This window comes from Genypterus blacodes, unplaced genomic scaffold (assembly GCF_046128005.1).
Source record: "Genypterus blacodes isolate CSIRO-AG114 ecotype Tasmania unplaced genomic scaffold, CSIRO-AGI_Gbla_v1 ptg000098l_1, whole genome shotgun sequence".
Lineage (NCBI taxonomy): Eukaryota > Metazoa > Chordata > Actinopteri > Ophidiiformes > Ophidiidae > Genypterus > Genypterus blacodes.
Genome location: NW_027466902.1, coordinates 1,502,411 through 1,522,500, shown reverse-complemented (window position 1 = coordinate 1,522,500; position 20,090 = coordinate 1,502,411). Strand labels below are relative to the sequence as shown.

At 43.0% G+C, this 20,090-nt stretch overlaps 3 protein-coding genes, 1 non-coding gene and 1 pseudogene across 4 annotated transcripts in view; 3 read left to right on the top strand and 2 right to left on the bottom strand.

The window, feature by feature from the left end:
- Positions 1–4,472, bottom strand: part of tgfb5 (transforming growth factor, beta 5) — a 5,595-nt gene extending 1,123 nt beyond the window's left edge. The window contains exons 1-6 of the mRNA XM_076159470.1: positions 3,151–4,472; positions 1,964–2,127; positions 1,535–1,667; positions 1,307–1,417; positions 667–847; positions 128–278 (exon numbers count right to left, since the gene is read on the bottom strand). Coding sequence (XP_076015585.1) covers positions 128–278; positions 667–847; positions 1,307–1,417; positions 1,535–1,667; positions 1,964–2,127; positions 3,151–3,496 — 1,086 coding nt within the window. The 5' untranslated portion in view covers positions 3,497–4,472. The remainder of the gene's footprint in view (positions 1–127; positions 279–666; positions 848–1,306; positions 1,418–1,534; positions 1,668–1,963; positions 2,128–3,150) is intronic.
- Positions 4,473–6,704: 2,232 nt separating this feature from the next.
- LOC143008085 (small nucleolar RNA SNORD50) lies at positions 6,705–6,777 on the top strand. The gene has a single exon (XR_012964547.1). It is a non-coding gene; the product is annotated as a small nucleolar RNA SNORD50 (small nucleolar RNA).
- A 2,535-nt stretch (positions 6,778–9,312) lies between these two features.
- Positions 9,313–13,552, top strand: LOC143007997 (cytidine monophosphate-N-acetylneuraminic acid hydroxylase-like). Its single transcript, XM_076159521.1, has 11 exons — positions 9,313–9,380; positions 10,431–10,511; positions 10,684–10,750; positions 10,925–11,006; positions 11,184–11,321; positions 11,482–11,611; positions 11,890–12,033; positions 12,216–12,390; positions 12,876–12,992; positions 13,171–13,286; positions 13,420–13,552. The coding sequence occupies exons 1-11, from the start codon at positions 9,313–9,315 to the stop codon at positions 13,550–13,552; spliced, it is 1,251 nt and encodes a 416-aa protein (XP_076015636.1).
- A 1,110-nt stretch (positions 13,553–14,662) lies between these two features.
- trmt112 (tRNA methyltransferase activator subunit 11-2) lies at positions 14,663–19,946 on the bottom strand. The gene is made up of 4 exons (XM_076159494.1): positions 19,746–19,946; positions 15,367–15,468; positions 15,184–15,276; positions 14,663–15,064 (listed from the first exon to the last, which is right to left on the bottom strand). Exons 1-4 carry the CDS (start codon positions 19,818–19,820, stop codon positions 14,963–14,965), a joined length of 372 nt encoding a protein of 123 aa, XP_076015609.1. The 5' UTR covers positions 19,821–19,946; the 3' UTR covers positions 14,663–14,962.
- Positions 16,238–19,731, top strand: LOC143007973 (uncharacterized; annotated as a pseudogene).
- Positions 19,947–20,090: the final 144 nt, after the last annotated feature.

Below are 20,090 nucleotides of genomic sequence, written 5' to 3'. Positions count from 1 at the left end.
AAAGGTTGTTTTGCCTTATGGGCTTTCAAGAGATACCAACTAAACTAAACTAACTAAAATGTACAGGTATGAGTGTACATGGAGCCAAGATGCCATGCTAACAAAATGGCCGCCGATGGCTGCTCACCATGTTGTAGTGGTTGTTGGCGCTCCAGAGATAAGGGCAGCTGCCGGCACAGAAGTTGGCTTTGTAGCCTTTGGGCTCGTGGATCCACTTCCAGTTGAGGTCTCGCCTGAAGTCGATGTAGAGCGATCGCAGGCAGCAGCCCTGGTCCGAGCTATAGGAACACAGAGAAACGCCGTGACTCCCACGCTGCCTTTCAACCTCTGGAGCCAGGGCCAAAGGGCGGGTCATGGGAAATGACAATGGGTCACTGAATCCCTTCAAAAGTAAATGACTATGCAATGCCGCCAAAGTTTTCCCCTGCAGCGTGAGGTCGTCTAAATAAAACACTGCACGCCTGTCGGGCTGCAGTCTAAACACAGGGTCAATATTGTGAGTTTTGCCACACAATAGTCTGAAAAATGAGCGTTGGGCCAGGAAAAAACCCCAGAATACCACAACCCACCACAAGAACTGCAGATCTCAAACATATAAGACGACACTATCCTGGAATAGTACAGCCCCATACCCCACAATATCTCTCTCTCACTCATGCTGCCTACCGGGTGCAGGTTGTGGCGTCGGTGGCAGCGGCCCTTCTCTTGCGGTTCTTCTTGGCCGGGTTGTCCACCCTGTCGCTGGGCAGCAGGGTGAGGATGAGGTGTGGCATCTTGGTGCTGAAGTCTGCCTGCCCCTTCACCTGACCGGGCTTTCTTAGCCGACGAAGCTGCTCGTCGTCCACGCCTGGAGGAGAGTACAGTTGTGCAAACACTTTTATTTTGATAGGTTTGTGGTCAAAATTTGCACAAATAACAAATTCTTCTCATGCCTCTGATCCAGATGTAGTATTTATACCTTCAAATGTTGATTTTCTGAGAAGGTGTGTTCAGAGTAGGACAGATTTAGCAGATTTTCTACAATTTATGAAGGTTGGTTGTCCTAATGTATGTGTTGGTCAAATGGTCTAACCTATTACTGACAGAATAACTTCCGAATAATGAACGTAAACTGACTCCACTTAGTGTAAATCCATAGAAAATCACCTTAATTTTGGTCCTAGATTAAGCAACACAGGCAGCCTTCTAGTCGTCTATAGTGTCATAGAGTTTGGAAGAACAGTTTGTCCATTATTCCTGTACGATGGCGTGAATACTACAGAAAACAACTCCGCTTATAAGACGGAAACAGAGCGACAAAACAAACCTGCAAAGAGAGTTTCGAGCTCCTCACTCTTGTTGGGGAGGATGTTGTTGGTGGACGGGACAAAGGTGCAGCAGGGGCAGTGGATCCCCAGTTTCAGGCCTAAATTATTATCTGATCAGGTAGAAAGAGAACACGACACATACACACACACACACACACACACACACACACACACTCTGTAAATACTGCTCAATCAATACAGACGATGCAAGCAAAAGGAGTGCTGACCTGCATCTGCCACCCAGTCCTTTATGGTCTCAGTGACCTCCACTGACAGCCAGGAACCTTTGGCCCGAGGCTGGACGGTGCGAGAGTCGATGTAACGCTGAGTGGAGGTGCTCTCTGCATCCGCCTTCAGCAGCTGACACACACACAAAGACGGGTAAGTGACGGAGCTGACGAAGCGATAAATGATATAACACAAGTACGATACATTTTCACTGAATTTACAAGGCGTGGACAGAAAAGCTACATCGAGAGATTACTCAGTAAAGATTGTAGTTGTTGATGATGCAGACAAGAAACAAGAAAAATGGATTCACCATCCTTCATAGATGCAAATAAGGAAAGTTTAATTGCATTTAATTGTAAAACAAAGGAGTCCGTAAGCTCGTGGACTCATTTTTAGGGTTCTGTTCTTGTTTGGTGCCCTCGTACCTGATAGATCTCCACTCTCTGCTCTGTAGCCCGGGCCTGCGGGTTTGGAGCCCTGAAGATCCTGAACTCAGCCTTGACCAGGGTGCTGTTGGTCAACTCCACTCCAGTGACGTCAAATTGGACCACTCGGTAGTAGGGACTGGGTGCTGCTGGGTTCACTGTATCTGGAGAGACCAGGGCGACTGAATGAAACTGAACCGAGCCAACAACAAAATATCACACAGTTATTGTATATATAATATTAGTCAAAACAGTCGTAGAAGCCTAATCCGTCGTCTGGGACAGAGTGACAATGACTATCTCCAGACTAAATGCTAGGTTTGGGTGTAGTGAGCCGTCTGGTCTTATATGTGGGTGCATGTTGTGTTTGTGGGTTTTACTGTGTCTCCCAACTAGACAGTTATGTAATTATGCACCAAGTGGGATTCGGCACCATAAATCTTAAAAACCACTCAAGTGGAACTAAATCTACTGCTACTGAGTTCAATAGTAGCAAACACATTTTTCAAGTGTTTGTCACCATAAAGTGGCTCTGAACAGGCTGAGGACCAAAGCGCAGTTAAACCTTTGATCGTAACTGCCTTGTATGAGACATAACACCTTTTATAGGATGAAACCGGAGGCCAGGCTGTAATTGATGCCCTGCTCTGGACCCCTGGAGCCCAAACAGTGGTCCTTTACTGGCTCACTAGATTCCTGCGGCAATTTGATTGAATGCATTTTATACCGATGCACACACATTAAGCACAAAATGTATTTTATAATTAGAATTTGTTGCCCCTCGAGGTTTTGATCCAGAATAGCTAAGTACTAAGTGCCTTGCTCATGGGCACCTGTGAAGAAAAGGGCATGGCAACTTCCTCATGTAGTTCTCAGCAGCATAAACCTGATTTTAGTCATGTTAGTTCAACCTTTTCATGATGGCGTCCACCAAATACACCTTATTGATGGGATTCTGAGTTAAGCCTTTAATCTAAATGTACCTTTTTTCAGTTCCTATTTTCTGCTTCTCCCCAGAAACACATTTTGAAGACTCTGACCAAAGCACCTAATGTTACTGACTAAGGGACAAAGGTGATGCAGCTCTACTTCTTTGGCCATATTATCTTCTAGCTTCGGGAGAATTGGACTCCAGCGGCCCAGAGGCGTCCTAGAGCCCCAACATGCCTGCTTACAGACGGACTCACTGGTATCGCTGCGCGGCGGCGTCATATCAATCCGCTGCACCTCCTTGGCGTAGTAGTCCTCCTCGCTGCTCTCGCGCTCGCACGCGGACTCGGCCTGGCGCGCGCGCTCCTTCAGCAGCTCGCGCGTGCTGTTGTAGAGCAGCATGACCTCCGGCGGCACCGAGCCGGCCGGCGGGCCGTCGTCGTCGTCTGGCGGGCTGCGGATGCGGAGCTTGCTGAGGATTTGGCCTCGGACCGCCTCGATGCGCCGGGACTTCTGCTCGTCCAGGTTGATGGACTGGCAGGTGTTGAGCCCCTCCACCTCCAAGCGGAGCAGCAGCAGCAGAGCGAGCTGGGTGAGCCACATTGTCCAGGGGGAGGAGACGGAGAAGACTGAAGTCTGAAGTGGACTCGGACTTTAAAACACACACCCGCACATGAATAAGTATGTGCGTCAAATAAAAAAAATGTTCACTCGAAACTGTCAGCGCTAAACTATATCAACATGACATTTATCAGACAAAGGTCATTTTACTTAACGTTTCATTCATGTGCCTTAATATTTTAACATCGGATACATTATCAACTGAACACATTCAACTATCTACAGTCAGTACAGTAGAGTTCAAACCTCAACGACCCATTTTAGTCTAAACCCCGGTAAACTCCAAAGCTACAATCAGTTTTATTGTGGAAAAATCCAGAGTTCAGCGACACTCGGAGGCTCCGTTGCTCCGTCTCGTGCTTTGCCCGGTTGTCAACGTGAAAGAAGAAGAAGAAGGTGATGATGAAGAAGAAGGAGAAACAATACGTTATCAGAGTTTTATCCGTCTCCGTTTCCCGTCGTACATCCTCGGCGAACTTCACGGATTCCAGCAGAGAGAGTCGCCGCATGGAGCTCAGCCCATGTCGCAAATCCTCCAAACTAAAGAACTTCAGAGCTTCTCGCTTTATCTGAAGCGGTCTGTCGGCACTCTAACCTCCCACAGACCCATGAGTGGAGCGCAAAGCTGGTCCATACCCGCGTCTTCCAAAAACAGCACCGACTAATGAGATCCCCCTACTACAACCTGCAGTAGAACGGAGCAGGAACGTGATTTATGTAGGGGGGACCATCGCAGACCTGTATAAATCCCCCTCACATAAACACCAAAAACAGGGGGGGAGAAAAAAGCGGAGATGACGCACATGTATATGAATGAAGTCCTTGTAAACGTTAAGAAAAAAAGGTTATGTTGAGATCCATGACTTTAAATAAGGTCCAGCATCATTCCTGTCCCCGAGCACAGAGAGAGAGAGAGAGAGAGGGAGTGAGACCTGCTGCAGGATGGAGCTCCATGTCCCTGTGGATCCTCCCAGAAGTGAAGAGGAGGGAAGAGGAGGGATAGAGAGAGGAGGGAGGAAGAGTGATGCACACACACACACACACACACAGGGAGAGAGAGGCATACACACAGACAGAAAGAGAGAGAGAGAGAGATCACACACAGAGATAGACAGACACAGAGAGAGAAAGAGAGAGGCACAGAGAGAGAGAGAGAGAGAGAGAGAGGGAGGCATATACAGAGAGAGACAGAAAGAGAGAGAGAGGGAGGGAGGCATATACAGAGAGAGAAAGAAAAAGAGAGAGAGGGAGGCATACAGAGAGAGAGAGCACACACACACAGACAGAGAGGGAGAGAGAGAGAGAGAGCACACACACAGACCAAAAAAGAGGAGATGTTTATGTACAGACACACACTGGCAGATGTGCACACTGAAACCTGCATGTGAGAGATGGTGGGGTGGCTGCCAGTGAAGTGTGTGATTATACAAGAAAAGGATGAGTGTACACACACACACACACACTTGACAATTTCCTCCTCCCACAGAAATGTAGGCAGCGACCTCTTCCCACAGGTAAACACTTCCTGAGGGCATTTCAGGTTTAAACCTCGCTCCTTGTGATGAAATGGAAGAAGGAAATAAGGTTTCATCAACATCTGACTGAATACTTTTGCTTATCTCTTTGATACACATGCAGCCACAGATGAAGCCTTGTTATTAATCCCATCCAGACTATTCCTCTCTATCTCTGTGTCGCCTCGCTCTCTTTCCTCCTGCCTCTCTCCGTCTCGTGCTTAATTACAGTTCAGGCCTAGGAGAGGACTGTTAATCTGTCAGGGGAGGTTTTTATTGCTGCTCTGCTGCCATCCCATTATACCGTTATTATAGTTGGGGTGCAGGCCTGTAATTGCTGTAAGTAGAAGGGAAAGGTATTGAGGAGAGGGAGAGATTCAGGCAGCCTGTGGGCATATGGTCAGGGCACGATCACACACCCCTCTCTCTCCCTCTGTGCCTGTCCTGGCAACGTTTCTAAAAATGATAACTGCCTGGGAACAAACAGGCTCCTGTTCCAACACGAGCAGCGGCCGCACCTCCTCAGACAGCTAAACGATGGGAGGAGACGTCACACGTTTCATTTGTCTATGTGGATCTCAACTCTTTAGCCTTAACACGCACATGTGCACATATGCACCGAACTGCAGGAGCAGGAGCCCCCCCCCCGGGTGTTGAAGTGGCGTGGCCCGTAACGTGTGTGTGGGGGGGGGGGTTAAAAAAGAAAGCTTACTTCCTCAAAAACAACTTCTACCCAGGCAGACGGTTTCTGCATTTTTTTCCTCAAAGCCAAATATAGACGTGCCACTGCCACGTCATCCGGCCCTCAGCTCCGTCTAATCCCTCAGAGAGGCCATGGAGTTGAGCGACGGGGTTCAGAACCTGCCTCTCATTCATGCACTCAGTCACCCAAAACACACACGCTCACACACACACACACATACACACACACATACATACATACTATGTTATATTTTTAGAGCTCTGTAGCATAATTGAATCCATATTTACCACAAAATCTACAAAAAAAAAAGTTTTGGCTTGGAGGTTAGTTTCAGGAAATTTTTTTTGAATTATAATACGAATCATTTTGCATAGTAATGTTGACTCAAATGCAGCAGGTTGTTATTTTGTTGCTGCACTTTCATCTTTTCACCAGAAGAGGGCAGTGCTACTTTCATTCATATGGGGGTCATTTGAGAAACCGGCTCATCTTTAAAACTAACTGAGAAACCATCATTACAGCCACATTATTGTTCAGATTATTGTCCAATTACAGTTTGGGAAAGAACAAAGTGAAGAATTACTTTTTGAATGGGGTTAAGCACTCGGTGGCTCCATGTCCATGATTCAGTCGATTGTATTTGGACTGTAGACAAGACATTTCCCCAAATAAGAGAGAGACCATCAAGAAATGTCTTGTTCTAGCTGCCTTTTATAGAAATTATTTCATAACATCCATCCTCACTTCAGATCCAAACCTTTAATGACTAACTGAGTTTCGGTGCACAGATTCAGAAACGTATAGGCGTACAAGAAAGTTGCCTCTGGTCACCAGAAGCTATGGTCACTTCAGACAAATATACTTATTTTAGACGCTATGTTGAGCATAAAAAGTTGTTTTTAACAATTATACATGGACAGTTGCTACAGTAACACATTATACTGTCATTTTACCCGACACAGCGGTTCACACTCAACAATGATGAGCCTTTTATCCTGAAGCTGATTTATTGATAAGACAAACCTATGGGATCTGATTGCTGAGTTGAGTCTGTAACATTGTGTTTGCAGTTGAAGCCTTAAATATTCTACCATCATCCTGTCAAGGTGGTGTATGTCTGCCCTGAGTTTTCAGATAGCTTTTATCCCGAGGGAAATTGTTGGGCAACAGTTACGTTATTACTCCAACATATTAATGTATTTATATTAAAGTGTATCGTCAGAGTTGCCAGAAACTACGGTGAATGAATATTTCATAGCCCCTCCAATATCAGGCATATCACATCAACAACAAAAAAATATTACCATCTTATTTTGAAAAGCGTCACTTGTGTACCTTCGCGCCTAAATTGTAGTTTATTTCGGAAAAAACATTCACTCGCACGCACTCACGCGCACTGACAATATCAAGGCTTGAGTGTTGTTCTGCATCGTGACAGGCAGCCGAAGGTAAGTTTTTATTTATTTATTTATTTGATTCTTTTGTTGTCGTGTATTTTTATTTAAGAAAGCATTTGACATGGCAGTGCGCATAGAGTTATGGGACATTTTGGAGATGGAGAGAGAGACAGCCAAAAGAAAGATAAGTTGATTGGGAACTATAGAATGCGATACACGCGTGGATAAGATGTATAAGGAGGAGACAAAATGTATATGTATATGTATATAATATGATTAAAGCCTATTAGGGTGATAAAATCGTTATTCAAAATGTTTTTATCCTGTTTGCTATCTGAAATGTGGCAGCCAGGAGATTATTGACAGATGAAAAGAGGTCTAGATTGCAACTTGTTGAGCTCCTCCGCTCTCATATACATTTTTGCGGCTGTGATATTCACTGTTACTGGTTGTTTGCTGGTTTAGGTCATGAGTGAAGTTGTTGGAGTTGGATTTACCCTTGAATGTACACCTAATTAATATTTTAGTTTAATTTGAATTTTAGAAATTCACAAGAAACTTGATTTTAGTCAAATAATATAAGAAATGCCACGATTTCAAATTGTTTGACACACCAGGGGCATTATGTGATTGATCTCCTGCTATCCTCTTGTTGGTTTGTAGCCAGTAGTGGAGTTTGGTGATTTGATCCGATTTCTTAAAAGTAGCTGAATATTTCATAATTGCGTCATTTTTTTAATGACGGATTATAACCGGTGTACGTTTCACTTTTATACTTAGACTATTCACAGAGCAATACACATCAGTATACATGAATGCCACAATTTGAGAATTTACTGAAATTTCATGAACAACAAACAATATTTTTACAATTTGTTACTACCTGCAAACATCTGATCACGTTTTTTTTGAATGTGTCTGACATTTAGGAGAAATGAGCTCTCAGAAGGTGAAGACAGTCCTGTCGCTGGATGCTGAAGCAGTGGGCTCTCTCAGGGAAGGAGTGAATTTCAAGAAAAATCCAGAGGACCATAAATATTATATCACATACAAGGGTGAGAATGGTTTTAGAGCTTGCAAGAACCAATGGAAACATCAGGGAGGGATGTTCATCAAAGACATTGAAGACCTGGACGGCAGGTGAGAATGTTCTCACAGAGGCACAGCAGACCAAATGCAATGTGATTGCAGCGTACTGATCAGTTTGTGTTTCCCAACAGGACGGTCAAATGTACCAAACATAATTGGAAGTTGAATACGTCAACAATGCAATATGTAAACCCGCCCGACAGCTTTACGCAGGAGGAACTTGGTTAAAACTGGAGCTTGTTTTTTAACAAGCTGGAGCTTGATTTTTAACCCGCCCCTTATCATGGAATTCACACCATGAATAAATACAGATATTAAAGATATGAGAATGAAAAGCCACACAGGCCTAAGTAAATACAGAAATTAAACATGTAACAAGCTAAGATGATGCTTCTTCAGCAGTATGGAAACATCGTTCACCTTTCTTTTAATGCAGAACTAGATTTGCACTGTAAAACCCGTGTATAGCCACAGAATAGCACTGTGACCATTAAGATGATTACATTTGATTATCATTTTATTTATATATAAACCAGCGTTTGTGTGTTATGTCACTCCCACAGAAGTAGAGATCTTGGACAGTGGGGGACTTCAGTTGGTTGAGTTAAGCCCCCTGGACCCCTGGCTGTTTGACCCTCGAGAGCCTGTGGCGCTGCAGAAAGGAGAGGTTACAGTAAGTACCTGGTTGTCTGTCTGTGTATTTGTCATATTCCTGGGTAATACACATTGCTAAATAGCGCTGCTGGATTGATTCCCTTTATCTAGACGAACTTTCACATTTGATGTTGAAGGAAACAAGACTATTTGTGGTAAAAACAGCCCCATCTGCAAACGAGCCACACCAACATTGACGTGTCCTACATGTGTGTAAAACCCTTGTCAATGTGTCTGATGAGAACATGTGGTCAAATCCACTTTGACACACACACTCTCATTCCATGTGCAATATGTAACTTATTCATCGACATTAGTACTATTCATCCTTATTGTTTTAATGCCCTTTGTTGATTGCACTATCCACTTGATGGCTGTAACAATGTAAATGACCCCGTTGTGGAACAAATAAAGGATAGAGGGAGGAGTGAGGGATTTCCAATGCATCTGGCAAGCAGAGAGGTGAACTCTCTGATCTACATCAGCCATATGCACTCAGACCACCTCAGGTACACTGGCAGGGAAGAAACTGGTGCAAGTACATTGGCAAACACAACAAAACATGACCAAATGTGATTTATTTATTTGTTTTTGTATTTTTTTTTACATTACATTACGATCATTTAGCAGACGCTTCTATCCAAAGCGACTTACATTACATTACTTACATTACATAACCACCCAGTATGTTTTAATTGAAGGAAGCATTTGACATGACAATGAGCGTACAGTTATGGGACATTTTGGAGATCGTTTTTCGATACAGAAAGAGAGAGAGAGACAGAGATAAGAAAGATGTTGACTGGGAACTGTGGAATGTGATACACACGTGGACACAATGTATAAGGAGATGAGGGGACGGTACCTTGGCCATTGTCTTGTACAGTCGGGTTGTTTATGACAGCATTTTTGGAGATAAATAGTTGTGTTCTGTATCAAAGTAAAGGTTGTGAGGTCACCTTATCCCACTACTGCTACTTTGGTCCGTGTGTGTAGCGCGTTTCTTTATACAGGTTATTTGTTATTATTATTATTATTTTACTTTTTTATAAACATACAGGAGGAAAGAGAGGAAAACAGAGAGGGAGACAGAGAGAAAGAAAGAATCACCATACATGGAGCGGAAACCAACCCAGGTTAGATTGAGTCACAGACAAGTGCGCTCCCTTCTCTCTCTCTCTCTACTGAAATCCTGAAGAAAACAAGGCAATGTAATGTTCAAATTAATTAAAACAGCAGGAGGAGGTTGAGCCTGCGTTCCCAATATGGTAGACATTGTGTTGGGGTAACCAGACCAGTAGTTGTGTAGCCTTGGGCAGAGAAAAACATTACAGTGTAGATTCGAACATCTATCACATTTGTCCTCTACTTCTGTGTACACTTGAAAAGTGTACCCCGCGTATGACCTTAAAACTGGAGGAGAGCAACCAGTCCGTGTCCCATATTTTAGAATTAGAAAGGTCGCCTGGGTCTAGAACGCGACGATAGATCTCAGAGATGGTCCCAAATGTAATTTATGATGTCATTCAAGGGCCTGTCCTCGTTTTTATCTTTGCCAGTTACCCAACACTGAAAGTCTTGTCAGAGAGAAGAGCAGATATCCCCATTTATGTTGGTGATACATCAAGACCAGTCTTTTGGTAAGTACCCACCAAGCTCACCACATACATCCTTACTGATCAAAAAACAATTAAACTTGCTGATGTGGCTTCAGGTGTTTTTTTCTCGAGCCATTGAACTACATTTAAATAACAGTAAGGGTTTTTGAAGTCAAGCCACATTCACTTTAATGTCTTTCTTTCAATGCACCAGGTATTTGGAACAAAGCCAGGTCAAGCTGACTAATATCAACGTGGTTCCTTTTGACGTCTGGCAAAACGTAAGCCTCTACTGCTCACATTTTCTAACTTTCTTATGAGAAATATAACCACTGAACAAATCAGTGTCAAATGTTTTAATTTATTTTAATTATTATCGCATTAAGCCACACTGCCAAAGCTGCAATGTTGCCAACTGTTTTACTGGTCAAAACCTCTCCCTTGGTCTCGACCAGGTGGATGAGGACCTGAGGTTTATGATCCTGATGGATGGTGTGCATCCTGAAATGGACACCTGCATCATTGTTGAATATAAAGGTGCATGCTTTTTGATTTCCTAAAGTTACATTACACTTCACTATATATGTGTCATGTCCAATGGAAAAACCTGTATTAAAATGTGTTTTGATATTAGTAACAATATTTACCAAAACACCAAATCCATATGTATAATGTAAAGAGCCAGTAAGTTTGTAACCCTCACTTCATTTGCAGGTCACATGATCCTGAACACTGTGGACTGCACCAGGCCCAATGGGGGCAGGCTGCCACACAATGTGGACTTGATGATGAGTGACTTTGCAGGGGGAGCATCTGGATTCCCTATGACCTTCTATGGAGGGAAATACACTGGTGAGACCTGGATGGTTAAAATATTAACCTCACTGTGAAAAAGACCAAGTGACCAACTGTTAAGTGTCCCTTAGTGATGTCCATACTGTCATTTACACAGATGTGTAAATAGCCACATCTACTCTGTTGAAATAAAGAGAGCACTGTTCTCTCTTTAAAGATGCTTGGAAAGCAGATTTTATCAAGACAGAAAGGAAAAAGCTGCTAAACTACAAAGCTCTGCTGGTGAAGGATCCCAGGATCTACTGTCCCTTCGCAGGTTATTTCATTGAGGCTCTTCCATCAGACAGGTAGGACTGGGACATGCAGCATTGTGTTCATAACCTGCACCCTTATTTTATTTTTTTTTCACCATTGAGGCAGCAGTAGCATTGATCTCAATGTCAAGATTTGATTTGTGGAAAATCATTTGAAGAATGAATGTACAAGCTAGAACAATTTCATTTTGGAAACAGCGGCTCACGGAGTAACAGGATCAATATGACAATACATCCATATATATGTACACACAGTATTCAGTAAATCATCTGCATGACTGTCTGTCTTTACTGTGTATGTGTGTGTGCAGCTACATTAAGGACACAAATGTTAAAAACAGCCCAGAGGTCCTGAATGCACTCATCAATAAGCAAGCACCAGCCGTCAAAACATGGACACCAAGGCCTGGTGCTATGCTTGACCTCGGCCTGGCTCTGAGTGACCCAACTAGCAGGTTGTCAGAAAGAGAGAGAGATAGTGTGTGTGTGCGTGTGTGTGCGTGTGTGTGTGTGTGATGCCCAGTTGTGAGAAAGGGAACTGTTCATTAGTACATCAGTACATTAAAACAATCCATACATTTTGTCTATCTTGTATCTTTTTTTGTAAACATTTCCTTTTTTTCACTATCAAACAAAGTGAGGTCATCACCAATCCTCCAGCCTGTGCAAAGTTCTACAAGGACACCTGGGATTTCGACACATATGTGGATGAACTGAACAGCGCCGTCAGTTGTGAGATTTTTAAACATCACAGCTGGATCCAGTTTTCTTACACCTGGGCAGGCTTTCAAAACTGCAACCTTATAGCCCGGGTAAATATTCTGTTGCGCCTGCTGGGTGTTTCTGTTTTTGCACACAAGATTCTCCCATTTTTGTTTCCTGTTACTTTACTTCCTGCCCTTGTAGAAATATACCAGGGAGTAATGAGGGGAGAAAGGTGAAACCAATGAGCAATCAAGACCAATGAGACAATCAAGGCACACAAGGCCAGGAAGTAAAGTCACATGACACCTGCAGAATCACAGTGGATGCTGTATCAAACAACCAGTCTCATGGTGTTTAAGGGAGGTTAGACTGATCATAACTAAAACATCTATTCCACCGTATCATCTCTGATTTTATTTTCAGTTCTGAGTTCTCTTCCTCAGATGCTTTCAGTCACTCTAGTGTCTCTTGGATACCTTTGCTCTTTCTGAGCTAAACACTGTTCATGATCCAAGGTCTGATCTTTTGCCAAATTCTTCAAAGTGGATGCGTGTCTAATGAAATACAAATGTCCCAAACTTGTGTGTCCAAGGTGATCGAGACAGGTGACGACTTTAAGCCCCTCAAAGATGGATATGACTACTTGGTGGACTTCCTGGATCTGTCATTCCCCAGCAAGAAGCCTGACAGGGAACACTCTTATCTAGAGGTGAGCAGATGTGGAACATAAAGCAACAAACAGTTATTTGCGACAGCTATTTTAACCTTACAGTAACTTATCACAATAAATCTGTCTAGAAACCCCTGGAGCATTTGCTGTTATTCTGGTGTAATTGATTATTAATGCAATAGGGTGAAAGAAATGTCTCTCTGTTTTGCCTTTAAAGATTAAAAACAGGACTGGGGTGATGAGATATGTGGTGCTGCACGGTCTTCTCTGGGACAACCTGTACATCGGCTTTCAAAACCGCATAAGCCGAGAGCCGGACATCTACCATCACAAGTAGGCAAATAAACCCATTAAAGCCCCATATTCACATATAGGCGATGCCATTTGCTGCTTGTGCAACTTTGTGTCAACCTTGAATTGGCCAAATTTAATGTACTAATCCCTGAACGCTCCTGTTGCTCTCCAGGTTCTGGAACCATTTCCAGATAGAGCTACCAGTTACCGGGCCAGATTGGGACCAGTTCCTGCAGCAGGTGACTCCAAACCAGGAGATGTTCATGACACAAGAAAAGGAAGGGAGTTACTGTACCCTGGCATGAACACACACATTCTAATACAGTTCATTTAATGGAGAATGCGGATGCATGTTCATGTTGTCTCAATTCATTTCGTTTGCATTGTGGTTTAAGAATATGAAAAGTGAAACAAAATGCAAATTGCAGATTTACACAGATTTGTTCTTCCATCTGTCCTTATGCAAGACAAAAACTCAAGATAATTGTCCTGTTTTACCCATGAATGCACTATACAATCATCACACACACTGTGCACGTCACTTTGACAGACTTTGCTTTTTCTTATGCCAATATGCCTTAAATATTGTTATATTGTGACTTTGTCCGATGCAAAATACCTTTAAATCTCTATCTTAATCAGTATAGTTGTTATTTTTCTACTTGATGTTAATGTTGCTTAATGTTAAGCTTAAGTTTGATGTCAGGTTTCATACTGTGATATTGCTTTTCAATGTTGTAGAAGGGACTGTTTTGTGCTAGTGATGTTTCAACTGTTTTGAGACGTACAAAAAAAGTTTTGTACAAGTTCTGATATGGTGTATGTTGTCCAGGAAGTGCCCTTGCCCAGCCAACCAAAGCATTTCTGTCATTCAACATCGCACCACCTTGGAGTTGGAATTTGAAGTTTGAAGCCATGATCACTTTGTTATTGTGACACAGATATTTAGTAAAAACCACACAGCACAAACAAAGACATGAAACTCCTGGCAGGAAATGGGGGTTTGGCCCAAAGCCACAGAGACAATTGATATCATTAATGCATAATCAGTGTGTTAACAGTTAACGATGATTGTCGTTAGAGCAAAGGGGAAGGGTGGCATCATGGCCCAGATCAGATCACAGTCCAGACAGCATCCAGATCACAAGCAAAGTGTAAAATGGGCCTTGGGGAAATTCACAATGCTGCTACTGCACCACAGGAAGTCCCGGTTCACGGGGGGAGTGGTGGGGTGTGTATTAGAGAGAAAGAGCGGGGTAGAAAGTTTGTAGACAAATATGCAAAAATAAAAGGAGTGATTTTATGGGGGGGGGGGGGGGGATCATACCAGAGAAAGGCAAGAAAGGCCAGTGTTATATTCTAAGGGTTCTGAAACATAATTGAATCCATATTTATCACAAAATCTAGAAAGACAGTTTTCGCTGTCAAGCAACTCAGGACATAGTTTTATTGGAAAAACAAAGAACCCGAAAGTTACAAAAATAAATACAGATAAAACCACCAGGGGTTAGTCTCAGGCAACATTTCCGTGAATAATGACATTTTCCTTTTAAAGCACTAAAAAGCCTTAACTATAATAAACCAAACAGTGTGACGTTAGTTGTGTCGGAGTCCAGCCCCTCTGCCTCCTGCTGACCACCACAGTCCCGTCTCACTGACATCCAGGGTGAGAGTGAAAAGTCACGCTGTGTCCAAAGGCGAACTGCTGCATCTGCTCACACCTCGTCTTCATTCAGCAGCATGTTGGGGATCCCTCTGGATATGGGGAACTGGCGTCCTGACTCAGGGCACTGGAGACACCCCTCTATCACCTCCACCTGCACAAAAACACACACATATACACACACAAGTGACTCAACATAACGCAGGCAACAATGAATGAATACGATGAGGATGAAACAGGCTTCTTGTCACGCCACATGACTGAGTTGTGTACCTCTAGTAGCAGTCGGTGCACTTTCTTCAGGAAGTCATCGTCTTTCTCGTAGTCTGGTATCAGCTCAGCGGGCAGGTCCTGCCGATGGCCCAGCTGTGGAGAGGAAGGAGATGCATTAAGGAGCCAAACCAAGAGGCCAGTGGGCAGCACCCGACCTGCCGTTGATCTCAGACCTGGACTCACCTCATCCGCAGCCTGGACCAGAGCGCTCCACTCCAGTTTGGGGATCATCCTGCTGACAAACTGAGGGTTGAAGTCCACGTCGCTCACCTTCACCTCAGTGGCCTGCACACAGCCAGTCAATCAGTTAAGTGATTGATTGAGTTAAATGTCAAAAACATGACCTGATCACTTGAGCATTTGCTAATTTACATTTTACAGAAAGGTACAACATTAATTCAAAAGAAGGCTCCGACAAAAAGGAGTTTGTTAGGGGAGCATGGGGAGGGGGGGGGCACCAGATTTTCTGCCAAAGTTAAATAAGCTTAGGATAGGAATGGAATGAGGAAAAAAAAAAAGGCAGGAAATCCAGTGGCCTGCCTTTATCGGCATCTCCCGGTCCACTCCTGGTTCCGCTGTTGAGCCGTGGGATCCTCCTTATTCTGTGCAAGCAGACGTGACCGTTTCATACATTTCAGCATCTCATCTCCGGAAGCAAGACTTGCTTAAACTGAATCAACACAGAGTGAGTTGCAATCTTGTTATAAATGTGTGTGATTGGACGCCACCGCTGATCTTTTAAACCGTGTCACCCCCCTCGCAGTCTGCTGGAGTGACGCCAACTTGTACAGAGGCTAAGCTGGCAGCCGGTGAAGCTAGTTTGGCCTTGAACTCTGGGAGACACAACAACACAACGAGGGAGGACGAGAAACGTTTCTGTAATTGGGTCAGAAGGTCCACAAGTGCGGCTGTGAAAGATATTCTCGAAGAGATCGGAGCTTTAGATGACAAATTGTCCCAGTCACAGCAGGAGAACGACCGACTACGCAAACGACTGTTCGACGCTCTCAACCCAGAGGTCCGGTTGCACAGAATAGGTTTGCTTACTTTGTTATAATTTATTACAAGGTTGAACTTGTTGGAGCGAGAAATCCAATGTCATTTAACAAACAGACAATTGTGCAACATTTAAAGACGCAGTTAGGAATTTACATTTTCTGATGTATAAATTGTGTTCCCTTTAACAAAAATTTGGTGTTTTTGGTGAGTTTTTCAAAAAAGAACATATTGAATGCTGAATGCTTAATCTCAAAATGATTTCCACATTTCCCAAAAACCTCACAATTTAAAAAGTTGTGGTTTGATTGCTTGTTTAATGCATTTGATATTGTATTACTGTTAAGGTTTTGCAAATAGATTTCTTCAATATATTTTGGAGAAATGTTTACAAGACATGTTGAATGCTGAAGGATTAAGTTGTCAACTATTTCACCTATTTTGTATTTGTATTTTACTTATATATTTTTGGATGTATTGATTGCTGTATTGAAGTCCATTTTAAATACATAATGACTTGCTATAATAATATGATAACTTGGTATAGTGTCAAAATAAAAATGTTGGTATCTAGTATATACCATAATAAACACCATGGCTCTTTAACCTTGATCCCCACCTTGACCCCTACAAGCTTGGACAAATATGACCACATATGTTTTCAATTGTGTGTTTGTCTGTTTCAGCATGGCCTTTAGATGTACAGCAGTTGTTTGGGCAGCAAAAGTGGAGCCCCTGTCTGGACCATGAAAAGCCAGAAGAACCACACATTAAAGAGGAGCATGAAGCACCAATGATCAGTCAGGAGGGGGAGCAGCTTCATGGTCTGAAGGAAGTGAAAGTTCAGTCTACACAGCTTCATCAAAGTCAAGGTGATGAAAAATCAGAGGCTGGGCCGTCACCCAGCATCTCAACTATGGGCCATATGAGAATGAAGCCATTTAGTTGCTCAGTTTGTCATAAAAACTTCACTCGAAATGTAGACCTGAAAGTCCATATGAGACGCCACACAAGAGAGAAGCCATTTAGTTGATCAGTTTGTCATAAAAACTTCACTACAAGTTACGAACTGAAGGTCCACATGAGAATTCACACAGGAGACAGGCCTTTTAGTTGCTCCCTTTGTGGAAAAACCTCCACTACAAGTCATGGACTGATTCACATGAGAATCCACAGAGGAGAAAAGCCATTTAGTTGCTCAGGTTGTGGTAAAGCCTTTACTCAAAAAGACCAGCTGAAAGTCCACATGAGAATCCACACAGGAGAGAAGCCATTTAGTTGCTCAGTTTGTGGTAAAGCCTTTGCTCAAAAAGACCGGCGGAAAGTCCACATGATAATCCACACAGGAGAGAAGCCATTTAGTTGTTCAGTTTGTGGTAAAATTTTCACTCGACATGGAAAACTGAAAGTCCACATGAGAATCCACACAGGAGAGAAGCCATTTAGTTGCTCGGTTTGTAGTAAAAGCTTCGCTAAGAGTCAAACCCGGATTGTTCACATGAGAACCCACACCTGGGAGAGGCCTTTTAGTTGCTCAGTTTGTGGTAAAAACCTCACTACACGTGGCAGTCTGAAGATCCACATGAGAATTCACACAGGGGAGACGCCATTTAGTTGCTACGTTTGTGGTAAAGACCTCACTACAAGTGGCAGTCTGAAGATCCACATGAGAATTCACACAGTAGAGAAGCCATTTAGTTGCTCAGCCACTGCCTCCCACTACAAGTCATGGACTGAAGGTCCACATGCAAATCCACACAGGAGAGAAGACATTTAGTTGTTCCCTTTGTGGTAAAACCCTCACTGCAAGTGACGGACTGAAGGTCAACATGAGAAATCACACAGGAGAGAAGCCATTTAGTTGCTCAATTTGTGGCAAAAACCTCACTCAAAATGTAAACCTGAAAGTCCATATGAGACTCCACACAAGAGAGAGGCCATTTAGTTGCTCCCTTTGTGGAAAAACCTCCACTACAAATCACGGACTAAAGGTCCACATGCAAATCCACACAGGAGAGAGGCCTTTTAGTTGCTCAGTTTGTGGTAAAAACCTCACTACAAGTGACAGTCTGAAGATCCACATAAGAATCCACACAGGAGACAAGCCATTTAGTTGCTCAGTTTGTCGTAAAAACTTCACTCGAAATAGAGACCTCAGGATCCACATTAGAATCCACACAGGAGAGACGCCCTTTAGTTGCTCCCTTTGTGGAAAAACCTCCACTACAAGTTACGGACTGAAGGTCCACATGAGAATCCACACAGGAGAAAACCCATTTAGTTGCTCAGTTTGTGGCAAAAACTTCACTCGAAGTGGCAGGCTGAAGATCCACATGAGAATCCACACAGGAGAGAAGCCATTTAGTTGCTCAGTTTGTTGAAAAAGCTTTCAAAATGGAAATCTAAAGCGACATATGAGAATCCACAAAAAATGTGAAATGACGCATGCCAATCTATAGAGCAAACGAAAAGCTGCACTGTTGCAGTCACAGATGACAAATCAGAAGTACGTCGTTATGAGTAGCAGCAGAACATAAAGCTGGTGAAGTTGACATTTGGGGCTGCACAAACATTGGATTTCTTCCCTTTTTGTTTTTCTCCTCTCTCACTCCTAGTGTGTCCTTTTTTCTCTCCACAGCCTATGATGCGATATGTAGCTGCCTGCACTGCTGTATGACATCATCCTCAAAAAACTGTACCTACGAGGTCATCGAACCAACAACACTGATGTTATCCAGAACTCTGAGTCCACACTACTGTGTCATTTCAACACAACCTTCAACGGGCCGTGGCTTTCTGCTGTCGGCCTGTTGGTCAACCTACTGTTTTAATTTACTTGAACATTACATTGCCTAGTTAAGTTCTCTTCAGGGATTCATTTCTCCATTCTCTCTTCGCTCCTCCGCACTATGTTGGATTGTAAAACGGTGATTATCAGTCAAAACACGGCTATCATTTGTTGAGGAATAATGCAATGCATAATCTTTGTTACAGGTGTTGGTTTTCAAGAGAAAATTATTGAAGAAAATATTAAAATATTAATGTGATGAGTTTGATATTTATTTAAGGGGAAATGATTGTTGTATTGCGTAGTAAAAATAATCTGTAGATTAAACGAAAAAATAATCTAGATTAATCGTTAAAAAAATAATTGTTAGGTGCAGCCCTAAAAAACACGATCCCCACTGATTGTCATGTCAAATGCTTTCTTCAATAAAAAAAATAAACTACAAAAGTATGAAAAAATGTAATATGCGAAATGGTTTCAGTGTCTTGGTGTTTGCTGGAAATGTAGCTTCCTCTGTTCTAAAGCACTCAGGGTATGTAATGGGGAGAGGAGCTTTGTTGTGATCTAGCGCTATATAAATAAAGTTAAATTGAATAGAATCTAGAACTTTCCACACCTCTTTTAATTGAAATGGGGGGAAACGGTGGCTTCACATATACAGTGTGATACCCATTATGATGATTATGCAATTATATATTTAGACATAAACTGGTGACACACGAGCAAAGTGGCATTAGTGTGCTGCGTTGTGTGTTGCGTGTTTTTCGGCGCGCCTTACCTTAATGAGCAACGGGTAGCCTTTCGTGACGCCTTTAACGTGAGACGTCAGCATGTTGTGCGTGAGAAGCTTCATGTTAAACCCACGCTGAGTCCACGACAGGTTACTGGTACTGATAATTGATAACGAATGGTTCCTGAACTCAGCTCGGGTGGTGCATTCACGTGTAGACCGGAAACGTGGCTGGTGCGTTGCTTTAAATGTTCCCCCGCAATCCTCGTTTACTACAGATGGTTCCTCGTACAAACCGGGAGATGGTAATATTACATTACATTACATTAGTCATTTAGCAGACGCTTTTATCCAAAGCGACTTCCAATAAGTGCGTTCAACATAGGTAGGTAA

What these genes read in the sequence shown, in the direction of transcription:
- trmt112 (XM_076159494.1), bottom strand. Translation starts at nt 19,820, where the DNA reads ATGAAGCTTCTCACGCACAACATGCTGACGTCTCACGTTAAAGGCGTC. An exon ending in GCTACCCGTTGCTCATTAAG is followed by an intron (nt 15,469 to 19,745) that starts GTAAGGCGCGCC and finishes GGCTGTGTGCAG; the next exon opens with GCCACTGAGGTGAAGGTGAG. An exon ending in TGGTCCAGGCTGCGGATGAG is followed by an intron (nt 15,277 to 15,366) that starts GTGAGTCCAGGT and finishes TCCTCTCCACAG; the next exon opens with CTGGGCCATCGGCAGGACCT.
- LOC143007997 (XM_076159521.1), top strand. Translation starts at nt 9,313, where the DNA reads ATGCATCTGGCAAGCAGAGAGGTGAACTCTCTGATCTACATCAGCCAT. An exon ending in CTGAGTGACCCAACTAGCAG is followed by an intron (nt 12,034 to 12,215) that starts GTTGTCAGAAAG and finishes TATCAAACAAAG; the next exon opens with TGAGGTCATCACCAATCCTC. An exon ending in GGGAACACTCTTATCTAGAG is followed by an intron (nt 12,993 to 13,170) that starts GTGAGCAGATGT and finishes TTGCCTTTAAAG; the next exon opens with ATTAAAAACAGGACTGGGGT.